Here is a 25,217-nt window from a genome sequence, read left to right as displayed (position 1 = left end):
TTGAATATTCTTCGAATGCCATAAAAGTATATACGTATGGTACTTCTGATCAATGAGATTGCAAAAATAAAAAATAAATGAAAATATCTTTATCTCTATCAAATTGACCAAAGTAGGTCAGGTCAATTTTGACAATTGCTTTTCTTGTACAAAAAGCCCAAGTTCAGGTTTGATTTGTTTTTGTATAATTATTTTTTTTAATTCTGACCCATAATTTATTTGTTTAAGGTTTCAATCTTGTTCTTTGAATTTTTTTTTAATGCATTCTCTTGCCTAAATATTGATTTCTCATATATCAGGGGAAATTAATAATGTCCACTTTTAAAAGGATGCACATCATATTAATAAACTTTGTTTATTTGTCAAACAACAAAAAAAAAAAAGATGCACGTCATAAGATAATTATGAATTTTTATGATGAAAATTACCAATGTGTGTGGTGTGTGTTAAAGTCAATTTGTGTGTGTAAATTTCATTGAAACATTTTATCAAATACTTAATAAGCAAGGAAGATAGAATGGTTATCAAACATTTTTGTAACAACCAAACAATAGTAATGGCACAACAACCATTCAATAGAGTAACTCAATACAATAGTCCCACTAATTCCTACTAAATCAAAGTAAATGGGTTTCGTGGAACCCAACCAACTCTTCATATATATGCGTGTATACATAGATAATATATATGAATAAGAAAAATCTACAAAACCCATAGAAGTATACCCAAAATCCTACATGCATCTAGAAAATTAAAGAAAAACAATACTCACAGTTTGATTTTGGGAATCGTTCTTTCTCTATTCCACTAATGATCAATTGATGGTCTCTATGGGTTCAAAGAAAAAAAACAAAAAAAAATCTGCAATCAATATATATACACACAATAATCTATTAAGAAAGAGATGAGAGTATCATCTTTACTTTGTAGAACAGAGCATCCAACAAATCCAACAAACCAATAATTTATTTGTTTAAGGTGTCAATCTTGTTCTTTGAATATATATATTTTTAATGCATTATCTTGGCTAAATATTGATTTATCATGTATTGATTTCTAATATATTAGGGAAAATTAATAATATCCACTTTTAAAAGGATGCACATCATATTAATAAAGTTTGTTTATTTGTCAAAAAAAGAAAAAAAAGAAAAGATGCACATCATAATACAGTTATGAATTTTTATGATGAAAATTACCAATGTATGTGGTGTGTGTTAAAGTCAATTTGTGTGTGTAAATTCCATTGAAACATTTTATCAAACACTCAATAAGTAAGGAAGATAGAATGGTTATCAAACATTTTTGTAACAACCAAACAATAGTAATGACACAACAACCATTCAAGAGAGTAACTCAATACAATAGTCCCACTAATTCCTACTAAATCAAAGTAAATGGGTTTCGTGGAACCCAACCAATTCTTCAACACAAAAAATAAACATGCCCTAAGAGGCAGAGGAAGGTATGTTTATTTTCTTCTTTCAATTTTCCATTTTTTTAAAAAAAAAAAAAAAAAAAAACGCAGCAGAAACCCACTTCAGGTTTTGTTTAATTGGCACGGGTTTTGTTCTTAGACATGGCTTCTCAATAAATATATATATATATATATATACATACTGGAATCATACATAAATAGGGGGTTTGGGGTTTGGAATCATATATATAGATATATATACATCCATATTAGAATCATATGTATAGATATATATATATATATATATACATCCATAATCATATATAAAAATAAAAAAATAAAAAGATTAATTTAACTCCTATCTATATTGGTTAAATTTGAAAAATTAGCTAAAAAATCAAAAACTAATACAAAAAATAATCCATTCTTTTCTCAACCCACAAAAAATAAACTCATTCAACACAAAAAACATGCCTTGATAGGCAGAGGAAGGTATGTTTATTTTCTTCTTCCAATTTTCCATATTTTTTTTTAAAAAAAAAAAACGCAGCAAAAACCCACTTCAAGTTTTGTTTAATTGGCACAGGTTTTGTTCTTAGACATGGCTTCTCAAGAAATATATATATATATATACATGCTGGAATCATATATAAATAGGGGGTTTGGGGTTTGGAATCATATATATATATAGATATATATACATCCATATATATATATACATACATATTGGAATCATATCTATACATATATATACATCCATAATCATATATAAAATTATGTATATAATACACACAAATGGATATACATACATACATTCGGTCTCCGAATCTCTGAATCTCCCATCTCTGAATCATATATATAGTGGCCCCATTCGGTCGAAAGAGAGAATATGACGATTAGGATAGCGGAGAGGAGGGAGGAAGAGAGAAGATGAAGAGACTAATAGGGGGTTTGGGGTTCCGTCACCAGCGAGGGTTGGGCTCCGACAAGGTAGCACATCTGATGGAGAGAGAGAGAGAGAGAAGGGGGGTCTGATTTCAAAATTTGAAATCAGAAACCAGAAACAAAGAGATATGAGAGAGTGAGAGAGAGAGAGAGGGTGTGGGTTGAAAATGGAGAGTGTGACATTGTGAGCCCTTGGATTAAGTTCAATCCAATGGTTCATATTTTGACAATGAGACAGAAGTCCCATCAAGGAAAAAAAGCTAAGCTATTTTGTTAAATAGATAATAATAAGTAATTACACAAGTGCCACAAAGCATAAATTACGGGCCAGCCCATTACATCAATTAAGGAGAGAAATAAAATCAAAAGATAAGGAAACAATATTATTCCCTATCTAACATCTTCATCATGTTACCAAAACATCTACACACTTCAATTTTCTGAAGTTATCCTCTCTCTCTCTCATCATTTTTTAGTTTTTTCATCTTGTTATTGTATTTTTTTTTGCTTATGTCATTAAATGTTCATTGACATGTTTAGCTTTTTTGGTATTTTTAGCTTCTCATTTGGTTTCTTTAGTGAGTTGGGGACTCTGGATCACATGCTAATCACAAAAATGGAAAACTATGCCAGTGCATTGCAGGAAAAGTTTATTTCTAACTTTATGGACTTTTTTTTTCTTCCTAAAGTTAAATTGCATATTAATAATACCGAGTTATGAAAAAAAAACTGCATATTAATATATTATACAATTTGCATTATATTTCTCTTTTCTTGTTTTAGGTCATAGTAAGGCTGTGTTTGGTTCAAGGATTTGGTGAGGGATTTAGAAAGGGAAATGGAAAAAATATGTGAAACGTAGGTAAAATGTAGTTATATTTTATTCACATTTCACCTACCTTTCCAAATCCCTTCCCAAATCCATGAACCAAACATAGTCTAAGGGAAACCTGAATATTCTTTCTCAAAACAAATGGTGATACTAGAATTCTTTGCGCAGGGGCATGGCCGGTGATCTCTATTTAGTCCTCCATGTTGATGAAAAACATGGTATTCAGAGAGATGGTCTCAATCTTTACTCAAAGGTTAATCTTGATTATACAGAGGCAATACTAGGGACTGTTATGAAGGTAATTATGATTCTCAGACATGGACAAAGTTTTGGCATGCTTCTTCTCAAGCTTTTATTTCTTTATTAGCAATCATCATAAACAATTGTATCTGGTTGTCAAGTTTTGCTGTTTCAGTTAAATTGGATACATTCTGAGAACATGAGAATGCACCTGGATATTAAAGTTAGATTCCTTGTTATATTACTTTATTCCCAGAAAATTTAAAGAATAAAAATCAGTAATAAGTTGTTATGCTGAGATTCTGAATTAAAATGATCTTTGTTTATCTTCAAGTATCCCATTGGCACTATTGCATTCCAAATCATCTTGTGAGAGTGAATTTCAACCAAACTTTAATTGTTCAAATAATATTATATTGGTTTCAACCAAGGTCTTATTATTTATCAATTTTCTGTGTTTTTTTTTTTTTAACAAGTGCAAGCGGTGTTATGAATCATGAATCATCATGATATATCCTAAGGAAGCATAACTGTTTGCTTTTAAATTACTTTGGTTTTATATGTTGTTTGATGATAGAAATAACAACTCCAGGTGGAAACTGTCGAGGGTTTGAGAGATCTTCAGATTCCTTCTGGGATTCAACCGGGAGATACATTAAAAATGTCACACATGGGAGTTCCAGATATTAATAAACCTTCTAGGCGAGGTGATCATCACTTTATAGTGAGTGTTCAGATCCCAAAAGATATCAGGTTTGAGTACCTATAAAAATTCTATTCACTTTTTTTTGGGAGACTTTTTTTATTATAAATTTTTTGCTGTAGTTTGATGTTAATGTAAATTGTAAATTGTGTAAATTACCACACCACCAACTCCACCTACCATCTCCACTACCACCCACCACCTCCACTACCATCCACTACCACCACTCACCTACCTCACCTACTCCCAAATCCTCTCCTATATAATAGCTTGTAATATACAAAATATATACAACAATCTTGTAATACATCAATCAATAATAATACATCAATTTCTAACATGGTATCAGAGCTAAGTTAAGAACTTAGTATTTTTCGCTTCACCGGCGGGCGGCAACCTCGCCTTGGCCGCCCGCCGGACCTCAACCTAATCTGCTAAAATTTTCTACACATACCTTGAAATTTCCTTTCTTCAACCTACTGAGTGCACAAAACACAGACAGCACAACCTGCTACATCAAGGACCTCATCCACGATTTTTGCTATCTTGTTGAAATGCTCATATTGCCTTTTTCGTATCTCGCTTTACCTTCCTCAGCAAGTGCCTTGGCGAATCCTTCTGCGGTACCAGTCTGTGTGCCAAAGAAGATGACAACCTTCGTCTTTCCGTCATCGACCTCCGATTCCGGCTCCGGATCCGTCGTCACCGTCAGAGGTTTCAAAGGCTCGGCCACCTTGGAAGACTTCTGGCCGGCCGATCGCCGCCACACCAGTACCACCACGCAGCAGATCAGCACCGCCACCTGAGGCAACTCAATCTTCGGAAGCTCGCTGCCACCGCTGATGGGAGCGAAGGTGTCTTGAAGCTTGTTGATGATGGGGGTTTACGGAGGAGCCGATTGAGGATGGCTTGGAGGATGTGGATAAAGAGGGAGAGAGTAAACAAAATGATGCTGCGTTTTTGCCTTCTAATAGACCCACACGGATTTGCCAACTCCACTAACACCTAGACTGGTTCTCCAACAACCCGAATCAGTTCATGCTTACATGAGGAGTGGCAGAGAACCCATCATCCCCATCCCAGCTGCGATTCTCCAACCCATAACCCACTCCTGTTCCCCACTCACTATTCTTTTCCTTTTTTTTTTTTTTTTTCTTATTATTATTTTTCGGACCGCATTCAGAACCCACACATGCTTTCCCTTACTATATTACTATTATTGTTATTATTAAACAAAACACTACAGTGGTCTCCTTTTTTTATTATTATTAAAAAAAAAAAAAAAAAAAAAAACTACACAGTTTTTCAACACCCAGCACTCCATTGCCACAGACCACCCACTCACACACCGCATGTGGTCTCATTTTTTTTTTTTTTTTTTTTATTCACACGCCCACCCCAGTGGTCTCATTTTTTTATTATTATTAAAAAAAAAAAAACAAAAAATGGTCTCCTTACTACCCTCATGTTTTTCACTGGCAGTATCCACCTTTTGCACTCCACTTTCTTTCTTTTATTTTCTTTATTTCTTTCTTTATTTATTTATTTTTTTTTGAATGAAAAAAAAAAAAAAAAACAGCCGAAGACGACTTGCACACCAACCTCCTTTTATTCATGTCGGGGCTCACCCCGTTCACCATTTTACATCAAAAAAAAAAAAAAAAACACAAACACAAACAAATCAACCACACCCACCACAGTGGGATTTTTCTTCTCTACTCTGCTACGGGTCTCTTCTTTTTGCCTCCGTCCTGGGCGGCCCTTGCCGGTGTTGCCTCTGTGTTTCCCACTCCACTGGGCATGATCACTACTCCCTGCTCCTCCACTGCAGCATATGGCGGCCCTCCAAATCGGAACATCACGGTGGCCTTCCGCTTCAGCTCCTTGTTTTCTGCCCTTAGCACGCTTATCTCTGCTCGCGCATCCTTATACATGCGTTGGAGCAAAGCCAGCTGGGAGTTTAACTGCTGCACCTCATTTGTCCTACTCTGCAGCCGGTGCGACAAGTTTGTGACCGCCGTCATGGACTCCACACATGCCTTCAAAGTATACTGATTAGCCTCCACATCCGTTTGCACTACCATTTTTTGCTCCACCGACTGCATCGGAAAGTTCAACGGAGCAAACCCAGTGGTGTTTGGTTGAGGTTCACGGGACACCGCACCCGTTATCTCTCTTGTTGACTCGTTGAGGTCGGGAAAGAGAGTCAGCAGACCACGGGACGACGAAGCCATTTTCTCTCGTAACAGAGTGTTACAGACTCTCTCTCTCAGCACAACAGTGTTACAGCCTCTCTCTCTCAGCACAACGAAGAGTTTTACAGAGGATTTCGCAGGTTTCTTGCTTCTGCCTCGGCCTCAGGCTCTGTCTTGGTTAAATAGCCGAGGCAGCCACGCGCATCGCGCGCCTCTTGACGCCAGACAAACGGGCACGCCAGCCAAAGCACTCACGTGCCTCGCCATCATATCTGGCACGCCTTTTGATGCATCGGGCACGCCTTTTGATGGCACGCCTTTTGACAGATTGGGCACACCTTTTGAGGGCACGACTTTTGAGGGCTCGATATCTACATCCATGTATATTTTTTTTGGGCAGCCTATATACACACTCATACAGTGTCTTCTACACCGGTCAGCTTTATCAATCCCTTTGTTTCAACCTCAAATAGGTTTCTATCTTCACACCTATTTGAGTTTGAGGGGGGGTTATACACAGTATCATGTATAAGTCGCTCATGGCGCACTCCCTAAGTCGCCCCCTTGGTGCACCACCACAACCTCTGCTACAACGGTCCGACATGACCCCATAAACTGTCTTCTACATCGGTCCGACATGACCCCATAAACTGTCTTCTACATCGGTCTGACACGACCACACAGTGTCTGCTACAACGGTCCGACATGACCCCATAAACTGTCTTCTACATCGGTCCGACATGACCCCATAAACTGTCTTCTACATCGGTCCGACATGACCCCGTAAACTGTCCTTCTACATTGGTCCGACATGACCCCGTAAACTGTCCCGACATTGATTCCGGTCAGCTTCTACATCGGTCCGACATGACCCCATAAACTGTCCCGACATTGATTCCGGTCAGCTTTTACAACGGTCCAACATGACCCCGTAAACTGTCTTCTACATCGGTCCGACATGACCCCATAAACTGTCTTCTACATCGGTCTGACACGACCACACAGTGTCTGCTACAACGGTCCGACATGACCCCGTAAACTGTCTGCTACAACGGTCCGACATGACCCCGTAAATTGTCCTGCTATATCGGTCCGACATGACCCCGTAAACTGTCTTCTACAACGGTCCGACATGACCCCATAAACTGTCCTGCTACAACGGTCCGACATGACCCCGTAAACTGTCTTCTACATCGGTCTGGCACGACCACACAGTGTCTGCTACAACGGTCCGACATGACCCCGTAAATTGTCTGCTACAACGGTCCGATATGACCCCATAAACTGTCTGCTACAACGGTCTGACACGACCATACCGTGTCTCCTATCCTGTTTTATTTTATTTATCAGTTTATTTTTCTGTTTTGTTACTCTCTTCAAACTCAAGTTGGTTAGTTCCTATCCTCCTTGAGTTTGAGGGGGGCTGTTAATGTAAATTGTAAATTGTGTAAATTACCACACCACCAACTCCACCTACCATCTCCACTACCACCCACCACCTCCACTACCATCCACTACCACCACTCACCTACCTCACCTACTCCCAAATCCTCTCCTATATAATAGCTTGTAATATACAAAATATATACAACAATCTTGTAATACATCAATCAATAATAATACATCAATTTCTAACATTTGACTTTCATACTTTCCAAGCTTTGGTCAGAGTGTATTCACCGGCCAACAATTGTTGAATTAACCTTTCCTGTGATGTTTTTAACTGGTGCCTCTGATTGTGTGAACATATGAAAACTCTGTTAATGTAATGCTTTATATACTCTTTTCCAATTTTGCATCAATATCCATATTACTATTAAGGGGTAATCATTGGTTAAGTGGTTAAAACCTTAGCCTACTATCCTTGAGGTTAGTTTGAGGGCAACCACTTTGTGCATTTATGCCAAAGGTTAGGTATGTTCCCAATCTAACCCCTCCCAAACACCCATTAATGGGTATTAATTGGGCCTTTTTTTTAATTTATATTCGTATTACTAATAGCAAGATACCATCAAAATGATAATCTGTCTTGTGAAGCATATTTATTTTCTGAAACAAGTGACATATCAATAAATACCAAGTTCAAGTTCAGGGCTTGTAGAATGTCAGAACACCTCTTGCAAGGAGATCCCATTTGTTTACTAATTGTTGTCTGAACTTAATATCGAAAAGTTTTTCTTTGTTTTAAGATTCTGAGTCCAACAAGGTCAGTACAACATTTCTGAAATCTAGGACATTTTGCAATACAAAGGTAGAGTGGTGTATGTGATCTAAAATCCATTCACGAGTCCAATATGTTTCAAACCATCTTGCATTGATTACTGCTGGGTGTTATATGCAAATTGCATCCTTGAGATATATTTTAAAATTTCTAGCTCAGTTGAATATATTCATTTTGTTGCATCCTTCAAGGACTCTGTTCTTAATGTTGTTGTGACGTTAAAGGGCATAAATTTTGACAGAGCAACTACTGATCAAAAAAAGAAAGAAAAACAGAAAAGAATTGAGGAACTCATTGGCTATTATTTAAGATATGGCTGACTTAGGTGGAGTTTGGGGATTGCTTTTTCAGCAGCTTCCTTCTTGGTTTTTTTTTTTTTTTTAATTTTTTTTTTTTTCTGTCTATAGTTAAAAAAAAAAAAAAAAAAGAAAAAAAAAAGAGGAAATAAATTTTTTTTGTTTTTGTTTTTTTTTGATTTTTTAAAAAACTTTTTGGACTCTTCTAGACTAGACAACTTGAAAAGTAAAATTTTTAGCACAAATGTAAAAAAAATAAAAAATAAAAAATCATCAAAGATGAAAATGTTTGGAAAAAAATGTGACATTTTAGTGTGTTTGAGTTGGTCCAATTTAGGCCTCTGGGATGTATCATCATTTGCTGTTTGATATCTATTATTTCTTATGGATAGTATTAATTTATTATTAGTAGATTATTGTTTTGTGTCATTATTTGGACATCCAGTCGTGACTGTACTTGGTTCATGGTAATGCCAGTGATGAGGAACGTGCACTAGTTGAAAAGTTGGCTTCGCTCAGGGCATCGCGCAATCGCCATTCTGTTCCATCCATGGGTATTATTTCCTATTCACCTTAGCACTACTAAGTAAAATTATTTAAGGAGGAATGTTTGCAAATGGTTGGTTTGATTGTTTGAAGGGATTGTTTTGGTTATCAATATCCTTCATTTAATTTTTGTTTGCCTTTTTACTCTCTCAGGGACACCAAAAGGTGACTTTGACGATCAAAAACTAAAGGATGCTTTAAGCCATGGGAGCAAACGTGTTGCATCTTTGTGGAACTCATTCAAGGACTTCTTGGGGTATGTTTCACTTGTTCCTTTTTTTTTTTTGATGTTTTTGCCTCTCCATTTCTAGATGTGTATAAATGCTTCATTGAAGGGGGAAAAAAAGAGAGGATAAATTACACTAGTAATCCCTATAGTTTGTCCCTTGTGTCAATTATCCCTGTAATTTCAATTGGCTCGATTTTATCATTGATTTTTTTATTGTGTCACAAATCGATAATTTCAGTTAGATTTTTAACAGAAAATAACCATGTGAGTCTCACACGCCATATATCTGGGGGCAAAATGTTAAATTCATTACAACCACGTACCTTCCCTATTTCCAGTGATTGGTTGCCACTGCTACCATCCGCCATCACCGCCAAAACATCCCACCACCAACTTCCATTGCTGCCACCACCCTTCTTGCTTGACCCCCCCGCCAACCATTAACCACTTGGAAACTTCCATCATCGATTCATCACACTTCCCCACAACCCGCAGCCCCACCACCAACAACCAACAAACCCCCCCCCCCCCTCCTACCACCACCACCTCCAAACCCGTAGCCCTGCCACCATTATACAAGCAGCAGCCAGTTGTGAAAAAACCCACCATCAAATTTGTAAGACAGAGAGAGAGAGCCCATTGGCACAGCAAAAAAACCCACTTCATAGATGCAAATTTCCCCATCCCTGTCACTCCCGACACCCTCTCCATTCCCATCTCCATCCCCATCCCCATCCCCAGCCCATCGCCTTCCCCTCCCCAGCCCACCCCGATAAAAAAAAATTCCATGAATGTTTCTCAATTTCATATGTTCATTAGCAGTTCCTTAGTTATTCTTTGAAGATTAAATTATGCATAAGCCTCAGCTTTGTTGATAAGTTTAGCCTATTTTAAATATTGTTTGATTTACAGTCGAAGGCAATCTGGGAATGGATTTGGATCTGTTAGTGTAGAAACGTCAATGTTGAGGTGTATCAGGCCAAGTTCTGCATTCATGATCTCCATCTCTATTGTTTTTATGGCAACATGTATCTTTACCATGGTGAGAAAACTTGGTTACTGTACATCACTGCAACCAAAACGACGGAAAAAATGATGCCATCATCCTTGTAAACTATACTATACTACACAAGAACATCATTAAAGGCTGTACGGCTCCGTCTTTTGTTGGAGGAAAATTTATGTGATTGAGAGATACATACATGATCTTCTGTGTCTTTCTTATTTTCTTGTCAAAATGTGGTGAATGAAAGAAAGCTGATATAAAAATGTTAGTCAAGGGGGGGTAGGTGTACTCGGCGAATGGAAAGGCTGCATGTATATACATGCATGCATGCATACATACATACATACATGATTTTTAGTTGTTTTATCTCTCGTTACATACATACATACTCTCTTTCAATATATATATATATATATATATATTTACATAGGTGAGTTGTATACTGATACATATATGTATATATTTATATCTATTTTTGAGTCAAATTACAGGTTTTAATTGAGTGTGATGATGGTGGTTGGGTGTGTGGTCCTTTTATATTTCTTCTTCACCTGTACAGTTAGTAGCAGGAATCTCAATGCTTGGGTTTAAAGATTAATTTGGGAACAAAATTAGTTCAAGATTTAAAATGGGTTAGAAGATTAATTTGCAAATAAAAATTATGTTGGGTTTTGGTGGAGGAACGTTACAAAAATGGAGTTGGTGGTGGGAATGAATTTGGTGGTAGAAATAGTGGTGATCACTAGAAAAAACTTCTAAGTTCGTGGTGAATGTTGTATTTTTTTACAATAATGTTAGGTGGCCCGAAAAATCATGGCTTGAAACACTAAAAATGACATTTTGAGTGTAAAACGACGTCGTTTTGACACATTCGAGTCACAAAAATTTGGGTTACTAAATATTTTTCATATTTCTAAGAGTATAAATGTCATTTTTATAAATAAAGTTAACAAAGCCCAAACCACTTGATGATATTTTGATATGTTTAAAAGATAATGAGTGGTACCTGTTACTATTTTTGGTTCAGACGTCAGATTTGATTTTAAGTTTGATGCAAATCTTATTTCTCTAAATTATATGTCTGAGAGAAGATTCATAATTTTTTAAAATCTGGACTTGTTTTGGTATTTTTGTGTGGTTTGTGTAGGTTCTCTTTTTGGGTCATCTAATTTCTCTCTCACAACACATGGTTCAACTTCAATTTCTCTTACCATTTTTTATGGGACATTTTATTTTATTTTTCCATTGTTGAGATTATTTTAGAAATAAACATGTTGGACCATTCATTTGTCAGGAATGGAAATTTTTTTGGTCCATTGTCTGACAAGTTGTTTTAAAACTTTGTTTGATTTGATCATACTCTCTACTTTGTATCTTTTCCGAAAACAAACTCCAAAAACTGTTTTGAATAAGATAAGAGAGAAGTGGACAAAACAAAACCCAGAGCTAAAACAAAACCCATTTTGAAATCACAAGTTGGAATTTTTCTTCTTTTTTGTTATGCTGTTTAAAATTATAATTAATTAAATTATATCATAATTTTAACAACTTGGTGAGTCATAATTTGATGTTATAATGTGATGTGATTGAATCATTAATTCTAAATTCCGTACCCGTATATTGATATAGTCAGAGTTCAAAAAATTGCATACAGGATTTGAATTTTGTGGCCTTTTGGAAACTTGGCAAGAAGCTGCGTTTTGCAGCATTTCAAAAAAATAAGAAGCAGCATAAAAAAGCAAATAGGTTGATTTGGGGAGCCTCTATTTGCACACACCAATTCCACTCTTTGCACACACTTAATGAATTTTATTTTTATTACAATTTTATCCCTAAATAAAATTACCATTATAGACATCTCACACAATTCAAATAAACACACATCCTCTCAATACACACACGGACGTTGCAATGCCTCTGCTTCCTCATTTTGCTAAATGATCCACACACACACACGTTACTCCATACCAGAGCTCCAAAGTTACTCCATTCTTCATTAGTGTACACTCCTTGCACAAGCTCCACACTCCTTCCACAAGCTGTCTTCCTCATTCTTCATTACTTATTTGTGATGGAGGATTTGTCTTCTGAAAATCAGCAAATAAGTATTCATGTGACGCAGAGCGAAGGAAATGTGAGTTTAATTTTTTTTTTTTTCGCAGCGTCGTTCGGATAACCAGAGCCGAATTTTGTTATTTTGTTCGGAAATGTACTACCGAAATAATTATGTATTTTCAGAAGTTGATGTCCGAATAAAGTGATAAATTTCGGAAGTTGTTGTCCGAAAAATATGTACAAATTCGGAAGTTGTTGTCCGAAAAATGTTAACTTATACAACATTCAACTTCCGAAATTTGAAAAAAAATTCGGACAACTACTTCCGAATGAAGTAAAATTTTTTTTTTTTCCATTTTATATTCCAAATTTGCAAACTGCATACCAAATTTACAGTTTCAAATTGCAAATTAATCTTTATAATGCCATTAAAAATTTGTAATGTTATACAAAACATGCAGGAATATGTGTCAACTCAAGGAAGTCAGGTTTGCGCGAATTTTGTGTTAGATTACACCACTCATTTCACAACTGAACAGGTTCAGTCTACGAAATTATAACGATTATGTTTTGAATTGCTCACCAAATGTAAATGTTTGATAATATTTATTTAACTTTGTAGGTATTCAAAAGTAAGGATGAATTGCTCAACTGGGTACGTGAAGTTGGAAAGAGAAATGGTTTGGTCATTGTAATCAAAACATCAGACTATGGTGGAGGGAAAAAAAGACCCATGATGTATCATGCTTGTGAGAGGAGTGGCCAATATAGAGCAACAAAGAAGTTAAAACATGATGGCAACAATACATCAAGAATAACCGATACGAAGAAGTGTGGTTGTCCTTTTGATATGAGGGCTCACAGGTTTACCACATATGATGAATGGACATTGACTGTAGTATGCGGATTGCATAATCATCCACCTGCAGAGCACCTTGAGGGACATTCATATGCGGGGAGGCTATCAAAGGATGAGAAAGCATTGTTAATGGATATGTCAAAGAGCATCGTTCGGCCAAAAGAAATCCTAGTAACCTTGAAACAGCGAGATGCCCTCAATGTAAGCACACTTAAAACCATTTACAATGTACGCCATCGAAACAGGGTGGTACAGAGAGCTGGAAGATCACAGATGCAACACTTATTGGGTGAATTGGCCAAGTATAATTACATTGAGCGCCATCGGTCTGAAGAGTCCACGATGACTGTGACAGACTTGTTTTGGGCACATCCTACCAGTTTGGACTTATTTCGGTCTTTCCCACGTATATTAATTATGGATTGCACATATAAAACCAACAGATATCGGCTTCCTCTTCTTGAAATTGTGGGAGTGACATCAACTGAAATGACATTCTCTGTAGCTTTTGCATACTTACAGTATGAGAGGGTCGATAACTATGCGTGGGTGTTAGCCACATTACGTGATGTCATGGATGGGTTTGTTGTGCCAACAGTTATTGTTACTGACAGAGAGCTAGCCTTGATGAATGCCATACAGAAGATATTCCCGAGTGCCAGACATTTATTATGTCGTTGGCATATCAGTAAGAATGTGTTGACCAAATGCAAGAAAATGTTTGAGACACAGCAAAAATGGGAGAAGTTCAACCATGAGTGGAACTCTGTAGTGTATTCATCTTCTGAAATTCAATACGAGGAGCGTCTTAAATCATTACTTAAGGAATTCAGTAGTTATCCTGATGCAGTCAAATATGTCATGGATACTTGGTTGGTTCCTTACAAGGACAAATTTGTGGCGGCATGGACAGACACGTGTATGCATTGTGGCAATGTTACAACGAACCGGTAACATCACTTTTGTTGAATATGTTATTAATAACTGCCATGTACTTGATTTTAACTTGACTTACATTGAATTGAACAGGGCTGAGAGTGCACATGCAAAACTTAAAAGACAATTGGGTTCATGTCAAGTCTCATTTCAGGCATCATTTGAGAAAATACACAGTCTGCTTGAGTTGCAACACACTGATATCAAGGCTTCATTTGAGAAAAGTCTAACTGTTGTGCAACATCAATTTAAACCTTCTCAATTCAGGGAGCTACGGGGGAATGTGTCTATTTCTGCATTGGAGTATTTGCTTGTCGAGAGTAAAAGAGCCAATTCCGTTGGTATTGATGTTGAAGCTTGTGGATGCGTCCTTCGCCACACTCATGGTTTACCTTGCGCCCATGAGATTGCTGACTACATCAGACAAGAACGTCCTATACCACTTGCTACCATACAGTCACAGTGGAGGCAACTTCATATCTCCATATGCAAGAAAGAAGAGGAAACAGAGGTGACTTGTCATGCAGAAGTAGAGTTGTTTGTCAACAAGTTTAATGAAAGTGATAGAACCATGCGATTGGAGCTTTTGAAGAAGTTGAAAGAGATTGTATATCCGGAAAGCACTTTTCTTGTTGAGCCGGAGGTGAAGCCCAAAACACGTCCTCGGGATCATAAGAAGATCAATGTTTCTACCCGTCGTGACCCGTGTGCATTTGAGTTAGTGCAATCTGGACATGATTCCTTCTCACCTAGGGACACTCAAATCACTACATTAGCTTCTACTCTGCAAACCAAGACGAAGCGACCTGTTAAGGGAAAGGAGAAGGTGAACCCGAAAGGGAAGGCATACATTACTAGAACAGTGAAACCTGGTGCATATGTTGATGCTTTCCCTACTGGGTTAAAACCATATATTAAGTTTGTCAAGGATGTAGCTGCAGATGGGAATTGTGGTTTCAGGGCTATAGCTGCTTCAATTGGTCATACAGAAGATGATTGGGCTCAGGTTAGGCGTGACCTATTGGGTGAGCTGCACACACACAAAGAGGAATACATTACACTTTATGGGTCCTATGAAAGGTTTGAAGAATTGACAAGCATATTGTCATACTTTGAAGACAATCCTGGATACTCACATTGGATGACTATGCCAGACATGGGCCATCTTGTTGCATCGTGCTACAATCTTGTGTTATACCACTTGTCTTTACAGCAATGTCTCACCTTTTTACCTCTTAGAACCGTGCCAGTACCTCAACTTGAATGCATATGTGCGTCGCATTCAACATTTCAAGGACATTATTCATGATAATGTAGCTACTTGAGAGACTTTTGATGTTGTTGATGTCGCATGACACATGTATGCATTTGACAATGTTACAATTATGGAAGAAATTAATGGATGTGTTTTTTATGTTGATGTGTTATGTTTTGCAATGTGGATTGAATGTTATCGACCATTGTTACCATTCCATTGTAATAAGAAAATATCATTTACAAAATCAACGACCATTGTTACCATTCCATTCTAATAATAAAAGGTCATTACAATGTCATTACAATACCATTGTTGCCATTCCATTCTAATAAGAAAATATTAACCACTGTTACCATTACAACAATGTCATCTTACAAAAAACACCAAACAATATTCATCAACTAACAAAATAACATGTAACAACATAACATGTCACGAATCAGCTGTATGCCTACGCCTAGGCCTACGACTGTATGTCAATGTCGAAGATGGAAAGCGAACTCCAGCAGAACTAGGTTCAGCAGAACTAGGTCCAGCTTCGTCAATGTGCTGACCTTCAAGAACATGTGTCATACTCTCGATAGCCTGGTAAAGTCGATAAGGATGGCGAATCCCCTCCTGATAACCAGCGTCAATAATAAGATGTGAAATCTATAGTGCATGTGCAATACGCTGCATGTGAAAATAATATCACATTTTAGGGAACATATCAAAATAAAAAAAAAAAGTAAGTTACATGTGCATCAGAGAGGATAATAGATTACATCCGCATGTTCACTGAAATCCTGATGGTCATGGACACGCGGTTCATCAGTGTGCTCGACATATAGGTGCGTGATATTCTTATACCAATCCATGTAACCCGGTACACATTGCCAAGGCTGACGAACTGGTGTGCTCCTCCGTTGCGCAGACAACACATGGTTATCCCAAGCCTCCCACATCCTATCCAAGTATCTGTACATGACGGTATATCGTGCAGATATGTTGCCTCGTGCACCACGACTAGGAGCTAGCGGTGCATCTGGGATGGTTTGAACCCTTCCAAACTGCCTCAAAACTCTATCTGGATGATAGGGTTCGACAACGTCTAAGCACTTTAAGCATCCATGGTAGAACGTAACCGAGTTACATGGATGCCGGTCTCTGCAGCTGTGGTATGGATCCCAAATAACCTGTAAACGTAAAAGTGTTTTTGCATTAAAGTACATAAAGGGTAAGATAAATGGAAGTCTTAAAATTATCGCAGGATGAGTAAACTTACATCAGTAGCTACTAAACTGTCAAGCTCGGCTCGAAAAGATTTCAAATGGTCAATGGAGGAACCCGCCTCTCTCCTAGATGCCCAATGGTACACATGTGGCATGTCTTCATTGTAGCCCATGTTCTGATGAGGTTGGAATGCTCGGAAGTGCTCATAAATCCACGCCTCCAAAAGAGTCATATAACCACCCATCTGCTTAACCCCAGACCGGCTAGCAAACCCCAATTGTCGATATAAAAATGCTAATGCAGCAGCACCCCAGGCATAAGTATGTATGGATCCCAAATCCATCAACAAGCCGAGGTAAACAACGGGAACCCTGCCGCCACTCTTGTCACTGAAGAGTGTACATCCCAACAGAAACAATAAATAAGCTCTTGCAACACACTGTATAGCCTCCTCGGGGTCTGAATCTGTGACACCACCAAACTGACTTCGCAACCATTCAAGCCTGACTGAATTGCCACCAACAGAAGAAACCTCTTCATATGCTACACGTTCAGTAATCCCCAAGCCATAAACGAGTAATGTAACTCCATGATGATCTGTCACATCTGGTATGCTGACTGATTTGCCTACAATGGGAAGGCCAAGAATAGTGCCAACATCATCCAGGGTCAAGGTCATCTCACTAACTGTCATGTGAAATATGTTCGTCTCAGGTTGCCATCTCTCAACAAAACATGAGACTAGAAGCTTGTTGACGAACCGATAAGTGCAACGAGCTAACTGTGACAGTCCAGACTGCTCAATAATGGCTTTGAATCTGGTGTTGTTCTCTACTAACCACCATGGCCATGCAAGGATCTTGGAAGAGTGATTATGACACTTTAGGGGCCCTCATTCCTACAACACAAATGATATCTCATTACAAACTACCATACAACACACAAAAAAAAAAAAAAAAAAAAAAAAACTTATACACAAATGAATTTCAGTTTTACTGAGGAATGTTTACCTCCCCGTGCCAAATAGCTGCAGCCACATGACTATTGAAACTCCGCAGTATTGACGGATCATTCGGTCCACCTGGAAAAGCATGTGTAAGGTACTCTTCCTGGACAGGAGGAGAATCAGGTAAAGAGGTATCCTCCACACCAATGTCAGGCATATCATAACCTTCAACTCGTCTTTGGCTTCGGCCCCCACTTTGACTGGCACTGGGAATATCATATTCTACCGAAACTGGATCACGACCTCGACCACGACCTTGACCTCGTCCTCGCCCACGCCCTCGTCCCCGTTGATGGTCTACATCCAATTCACGACGTCGTCTATTTGAAGCAGTAGGTGGGACACGTTGTTGATATTCAGAATCCATATTATCTGCAAAAAATACTAAGTGTGTGTAATGAGTGTGTGTGTAAATAAACATAGTGTGTGTAAAATTAATGAGAGTGTTTTAAAATATAAGTGTGTGTGTAATGAGTGTGTGTGCAAAATTAATGAGAGTGTGTGTGTAAATAATAAGTGTTTTAAATTATAATGAGAGTGTGTGTAAAATTAATGAGAGTGTGTGTAGTGAGTGTTATAATTAAGTGTTTTAATTAAGTGTTAGAAGGAAAAAAATATATATATATTTTCTGTTCGGAAGTTGTTGTCGTCCGAAAATACCTGTTCTGTTCGGAAGTTGTTGTCCGAAATTATAGCTCATATTCGGAAGTTGAAAACCGAAAAAAAAAATTATTTTCGGCACTTGAAAACCGAACCAAGTCAATATTTTCGGAACTATAGTGCCGAATGGAAGCAGAAATTTCGGAACTCTACTACCGAACAAAAACAAAAATTTCGAATAACCAGTTCCGAATGAAACACGGCAATCACAGTGGACTGAAAATTTCGAAAATGGTAAAAATTAACCCTACATTACAAATAAAATAGGAATGAGAAGATTATAATCTGTATAAACTAACCTAAAATGTGAAAATTTCAATGCTCTTCAATGCCCTTCAATGCCAAAACTTCAATGACACAAATGGATGGATAAAGCTTTTGGGGAGGAACGGTGGAGAGTGTGAGAGATGGGTGTGTGTGTGAGAGGGGTTCTCAGATGGGTGTGTGTGTGTGTGTGAGGGGTCTCACGGGTGTGTGTGTGAGAGAGGGGGTGTGTGTGTATGATTTACATTTGGGGGTATATGTGGAATGATAGGTGTGTGTAGTGAGTCAAATATATTAGGATTTATTTTTTTAGTGTGTGTATTAAGAAAGATTTGTATAGAGAGGAAAGGGTGTGTGTATATAGAAGCTCCCGTTGATTTGGGAAGGGACAACAACGCAAATGGTGAATTTACATGATTACCTTCCATGAAATTACATATTGTACAAACAATCACATGGGTTAAAAAGTAAATTTTTTAAATTTGGTGAGATATTTTAGTCATTTTAATGTGATGTGACATAATAAATAAATATTATACAAAAAAGCAAAAAAGTAACTTTTTATCAACTTCTCAAATCAATTTTTAAAAAAGCCAAAAAACTTGGTAAAAAGTCAAAAATCAACTTTTTATCATCTTCTCAAAACACCCCTCACGGATGTCTTTGCATTGATCTTATGAGCATAAATTACAAATACATCTCTTGAGATTTATTTAAATTATAAAATATTCTTTATGATTTTAGAAATTATATTATGTCGCTTAAGATTTCTAATTTCATAACAAATAGATCCTTTTATTAATAAATTATCAAGTTAATTAATAGTTTTTAATAATATTAAAATTTTATTTCAATTAATAATGCAGATAATTTTATTATTTTATGGATTAACAGTTAGAAATTTTACTTTTTTAATTAATTCTGTTAAATAAAAAATTCTAACAGGGAGGTATTTGTAATTTTTCAAATTTCAAGGGGCAATTCGTATTTTAAGCAAACCTCAGGAGGTGTATTTGTAATTTATCCATCTTATGGTAGCACTCGTTTGGCATACCAAAATTTGAGATTAAAAGGTTATTTTAGTCATAAAAAAATAAAATAAGTTAAAAAGTGTATATAACAAAGGCCTATTTTGAGAAGTGAGTTAAAAACCACTTCTCAACTTTTAACCTATTTTTTCTCTCACAAAAAAAGCTAAAAAGTCAAAAATAAATAAATAAATAAAAATAGGAGTCAGTTTTTAACAATCTTTCCAAAACACCCCAAAATGTCACATCTAAATCATAATCATTTCATTTTTTCTTTTACAAAAGTTAGAAAAGCCAAAAAGTCTATCTCAAATGAGACTTCCTAGCCCTAAACTAAAATAATCAAAAAGTTAAAAAATTAACTCACATCCCAAAAGAACCCATAATTTAAAGGTCTAAATTTAAAGTTAAAATAAAGGGCAAATTACATATACCCCCTCGAGGTTTAACAAAATTACAGATACCCCTGAGGTTTGAGAAATTATAGATACCCCCTGAATGTTATATTTGCATAACAAATTAGGGGGCAAATTGTTATGAAAATATAAACCTCAGGAGGCAATTTGTTATGAAAATATAAATCTCAAGAGGGTATCTGTAATTTTCGAAACCTCAGGGGGTATCTGTAATTTAGATAAACCTCGAGGGAAGTGTATGTAATTTGCCCTAAAATGAAATTGCATCGTTGTTGGGTGTATTGCTTAAAAAAAGGGGCAAATTACCTACATCTCTTGAAATTTAATGAAATTACAGATTCTCTATTGAGGTTTCAAAAATTACATTCCGGCTTATCGCAATTAACGTCGTTAACGGATATCATAAATTGACTAAAATGCCATTTTGACAAATAAGGACAAATTACCTACACTCCCTTGAGGTTTAGCTAAATTACAGATTCTCCCCTAAGGTTTAGCTAAATTATCATTTAAAATAAGTTATGAAATGCAAAATTAAAATTAAAAAAAAAACACTTATCACACTACAAAAAATTAAGATTTTAGAAACCAAAATTTAGAGACAATTATTTTTAGGAGACCAAATATTTTTATTGCGAAAAATGTCGTCATTATATTTTTACAACGAAAATTGAACATTGGTGATTAATTATTATCTTTTTGGTATCAAATTTTTTGTCTCAAAAAATAAATCATTTTGAGGCCAAATTATTTTGTCCCCAAAAGTCTATTTATTATTGACATTTTCAAAATTTTATCACCACATGCCTTATTTTTGACTTTTAGGGCGACCTTTTAACAACTATCCTCGCGACGATAGAAATTAGTCCATAAATATCTTTTATAACAAAATTTTCACTTTTAGAGATAAAAAAATTTGGTCTCAAAACTCTTATATGTTGTAGTGGATCAAATGGTAAAAATATCATAAATTAACAAATAATTAAATAAGTTAAAAACACAAGAAATGACTTGTCAAAAAATACTTAGAATACGTTTGGTTTGATTTTTAGAATTTTTTTTTAAAAAAAATTAAAAATTAATTTGGTTAAGAAATAAAAAATAAAAAATTATTATTATTTTAATATAATTTTATCTTTTTATGGTTAGAAATAACTTTTACAAATTATGTATTTTTCATATTTATTTTTATTAAATTTGTTTTTATTTTATTTTTTTAAATTCTGAAATTTTTTTCTAAAAAACAAATCAAACATGGTTCCAATTTTTTTTTTTTATCTAACGTAATTCTTTTGTAAATTTTGTTGATTTATTAAAAGGATTTTAGTAGGAGCAATATCGTCCATCAATTTATGTTTTGGTGATGTCAGCTAACTATTCTTAACATTTAGTTAACGGTAGGGGTTGAATTATTATGCGAATATAAACTTCGGAAGCAGAATATAATTTTTGAAACTTCAAGAGAGAATTTGTAATTTAGTTAAACCTCAAGGAAGGTATAGATAATTTGCCCTAAAAAAATATAATATTTTAATATCATTTTAAAATTTGAATTATTTGATTACGTACTATTTAAAATAAAAAAAAAAACACATGTGTGTACGTCGTTAACGTATTGTTCTATAACAGTGTTACGTACATAGAATAAAAATATTAAAAAAAAGTATATTGTGTAGTTTAGATGCATTTTGAACATGACTCATATAACACAAAATTAATCCTAGTCGCACATTTTACGTTTTGCATATCTTTTAAGGGATTTTTATTGATAAGGTCAATTTAGAAGTGTTTTAACTCAAGAAGTCTATGAAGAAATTTTTTAACCCATTTAGTCCCATATATGTATAATTTTATTCCATAAAGTCCATTTTCTTGATTTACACTATTTTCTTGGACACTGATGCCCTTAATTTAATTTTGATACCCTTATAAATATTTTTTGAACAATTAGCAATTTAATGATATGAACATTCATATTTTAAAATTCACATTAGTAGGAATGTAAAATTGGCCCGCGGGCGGCCCGAAACCCGGCCGCGAGCCGGGGCGGGCCCAGCCCGTTGACAATGTGAATATTCACATTGACATATTAACATTCACATTAATAGAAGTGTAAAATTGACCCCCATCCCGTGACGGGGCGAAACACGCCCGCGACCCATAACCAGCCCGGGGCGGTCCCGGTCCGGCCCGTCGACAATGTGAATATTCACATTGACATGTTAACATTCACATTGATAAGAGCATAAAATTGGGCCGCGGCCCATGGGCGGCCAAAAGCCCGCCTGTGGCCCGGGGCGGGCCCGGCCCGGCCCGTTGACAATGTGAATATTCACATTGACATGTTAACATTCACATTGATAGGAGTATAAAATTAGCCCGCGCCTCGTGGCTGCCCAAAACTCGCCCACGGCCCGTGGGTGGGCCCGGCCCGGCCTATTGACAATGTGAATGTTCACATTGACATGTTAACATTCACATTGATAATAGTATAAAACTGGACAGCAGCCCAGGGCGGGCCCGACCCGGCTCGGCCCGTTGACAATGTGAATATTCACATTGACATGTTAACATTCACATTAATAGGAGTGTAAAATTGGCCCCCGTCCCGTGACAGCGCGAAACTCGCCTGCGGCCCATGGGCGGCCCGGGCCGGGCCTGGTCCGGCCCATTGACAATGTGAATATTCACATTGACATGTTAACATTCACATTGATAAGAGTATAAAATTGGGCCGCGGCCCATGGGCGGCCAAAAGCCCGCCCGCGGCTCGGGGCGGGCCCGGCATGGCCCGTTGACAATGTGAATATTCACATTGACATGTTAACATTCACATTGATAGAAGTGTAAAATTAGCCCGCACCTCATGGCTGCCTGAAACCCGCCCACGGGCCGTGGGCGGGCCCGGCCCTGCCTATTGACAATGTGAATGTTCACATTGACATGTTAACATTCACATTGATAAGAGTATAAAACTGGACAGCAGTCCAGGGCAGGCCAACCCGGCCTGGCCCGTTGACAATGTGAATATTTACATTGACATGTTAACATTCACATTAATAGGAGTGTAAAATTGGCCCCCGTCCCGTGGTGGCGCGAAACCCGCCCGCGGCCCATGGGCGGCCCGGGGCGGGCCCGGTCCGGCCCGTTGACAATGTGAATATTCACATTGACATGTTAACATTCACATTAATAAGAGTATAAAATTGGCCCGCGGCCCATGGACGGCCAAAAGCCCGCCCGTTGCCCGGAGCGGGCCCGGCCCGGCCTGGCCCGACCTGTTGACAATGTAAATATTCACATTGACATGTTAACATTAAGAGTGTAAAATTGGCCCGCAGCCCGTGGGCAGCCCGAAGCCCGACTGCAGCCCGAGGCGGGCTTGGCCCGACTCGTGACAATGTGAATATTCATATTGACATGTTAACATGCACATTAATAGGAGTGTAAAATTAGCCCACGCCCCGTGGCTGCCCGAAACCCGCCCACGGCCCGTGGGTGGCCCGGGGCGGGCCCGGCCCGGCCTGTTGACAATGTGAATATTCACATTGATATGTTAACATTCATATTAATAAGTGTGTACAATTGGCCCGTGACCCGTGTGCAGCCCGAAGCCTGACCTCAGGCCGGGGCAGGCCCGGCTCGTTGGCAATGTGAATATTCACATTGACATGTTAACATTCACATTGATAGGAGTGTAAAATTGGCCCGCAGCCCGTGGGCGGCTCGAAGCCTGATCGCAGCTCGAGGCGGGCTTGGCCCGACCCGTGACAATGTGAATATTCACATTGACATGTTAACATTAACATTAATAGGAGTGTAAAATTTGTCCGCTGCTCGAAGCTCGTCCGCGGCCTGGGGTAGGCCCGGACCCAAACCCGAGCCACCCACGGGCTTCAGGCCGCCCGTGGGACGCAAGTCAATTTTACACTCTTATCAATGTGAATGTTAACATGTCAATGTGAATATTCACATTGTCAACAGGCCAGGCCGGGCCCGCCTCGGGCCGCCCACGGGCTATGGGCTTATTTCGGGCAGCCACGGGGCACGGGCTAATGTTACACTCTTATCAATGTGAATGTTAATATGTCAATGTGAATATTCACGTTGTCAACGGGTCGGGCCCGCCCCGGCCCGGGGCTGGGCTTCGGGCTGCTCACGGGTCACGGGCCAATTTTACACTCTTATCAATGTTAATGTCAATATGTCAATGTGAATATTCACAGTGTCAACGAGCCGGGCCGGGCCCGCCCTAGGCAGCGGGCGGGTTTCGGGCAGCCCACGGGCCACGGGCCAATTTTACACTCCTATCAATATGAATGTTAATATGTCAATGTGAATATTCACATTGTCAACGGGTCGGACCGGGCTCGCCCCGCGCCGCCCACGGGCTTCGTGCCGCCCATGGGACGCGAGTCAATTTTATACTCTTGTCAATGTGAATGTTAACATATCAATGTGAATATTCACATTGTCAACAGGCTGGGCCGGGCCCACCTCGGGCCGCCCACGGGCCGTGGGCTAGTTTCGAGCAGCCATGGGGCGCGGGCTAATTTTATACTCTTATCAATGTGAATGTTAATATGTCAATGTGAATATTCACATTATCAACGGGTCGGGCCGGGCCCGCCCAGGGCAGCCCACGAGTCGCGGGCGGGTTTCGGGCCGGCCACAGGCCGCGGGCTAATTTTACGTTCCTATCAATGTGAATGTTAACATATCAATGTGAATATTCACATTGTCAACGAGCCGGGCCGGGCCCGCCCCGACCCGGGCCCGGGCTTCGGGCTGCCAACGGTTATGGGCCAATTTTATACTCTTGTCGATGTAATTGTTAATGTTGATATGTAAACGTGAATATTCACATTGTGAACAGGCCGGTCCGGGCCCGCC

At 38.0% G+C, this 25,217-nt stretch overlaps 2 protein-coding genes across 2 annotated transcripts in view; both read left to right on the top strand.

Annotated features, from left to right (window-relative positions):
• LOC145813463 (uncharacterized) overlaps positions 1–11,128 on the top strand; it is a 30,026-nt gene extending 18,898 nt beyond the window's left edge. Inside the window, exons 7-11 of the mRNA XM_082908893.1 lie at positions 3,363–3,492; positions 4,027–4,187; positions 9,327–9,403; positions 9,549–9,651; positions 10,537–11,128. Of these exons, the coding sequence (XP_082765019.1) occupies positions 3,363–3,492; positions 4,027–4,187; positions 9,327–9,403; positions 9,549–9,651; positions 10,537–10,720 (655 nt within the window). The 3' untranslated portion in view covers positions 10,721–11,128. The remainder of the gene's footprint in view (positions 1–3,362; positions 3,493–4,026; positions 4,188–9,326; positions 9,404–9,548; positions 9,652–10,536) is intronic.
• Positions 11,129–12,967: 1,839 nt separating this feature from the next.
• Positions 12,968–15,894, top strand: LOC145813462 (PKS-NRPS hybrid synthetase cheA-like). Its single transcript, XM_082908892.1, has 3 exons — positions 12,968–13,224; positions 13,308–14,494; positions 14,574–15,894. The coding sequence occupies exons 1-3, from the start codon at positions 13,108–13,110 to the stop codon at positions 15,787–15,789; spliced, it is 2,520 nt and encodes an 839-aa protein (XP_082765018.1). The 5' UTR covers positions 12,968–13,107; the 3' UTR covers positions 15,790–15,894.
• Positions 15,895–25,217: the final 9,323 nt, after the last annotated feature.

Source organism: Camellia sinensis, chromosome 15 (assembly GCF_055761805.1).
Source record: "Camellia sinensis isolate YWXY chromosome 15, ASM5576180v1, whole genome shotgun sequence".
Taxonomy (NCBI): domain Eukaryota; kingdom Viridiplantae; phylum Streptophyta; class Magnoliopsida; order Ericales; family Theaceae; genus Camellia; species Camellia sinensis.
This window is presented reverse-complemented; position numbering and strand designations above follow the sequence as displayed.

Bases quoted from the DNA above. Each gene is read 5' to 3' on its own strand.
- LOC145813462 (XM_082908892.1), top strand. From the start codon at position 13,108: ATGCCATTAAAAATTTGTAATGTTATACAAAACATGCAGGAATATGTG. The intron at 13,225-13,307 runs GTTCAGTCTACG...TTAACTTTGTAG, and splicing joins CTCATTTCACAACTGAACAG to GTATTCAAAAGTAAGGATGA. The intron at 14,495-14,573 runs GTAACATCACTT...TGAATTGAACAG, and splicing joins GGCAATGTTACAACGAACCG to GGCTGAGAGTGCACATGCAA.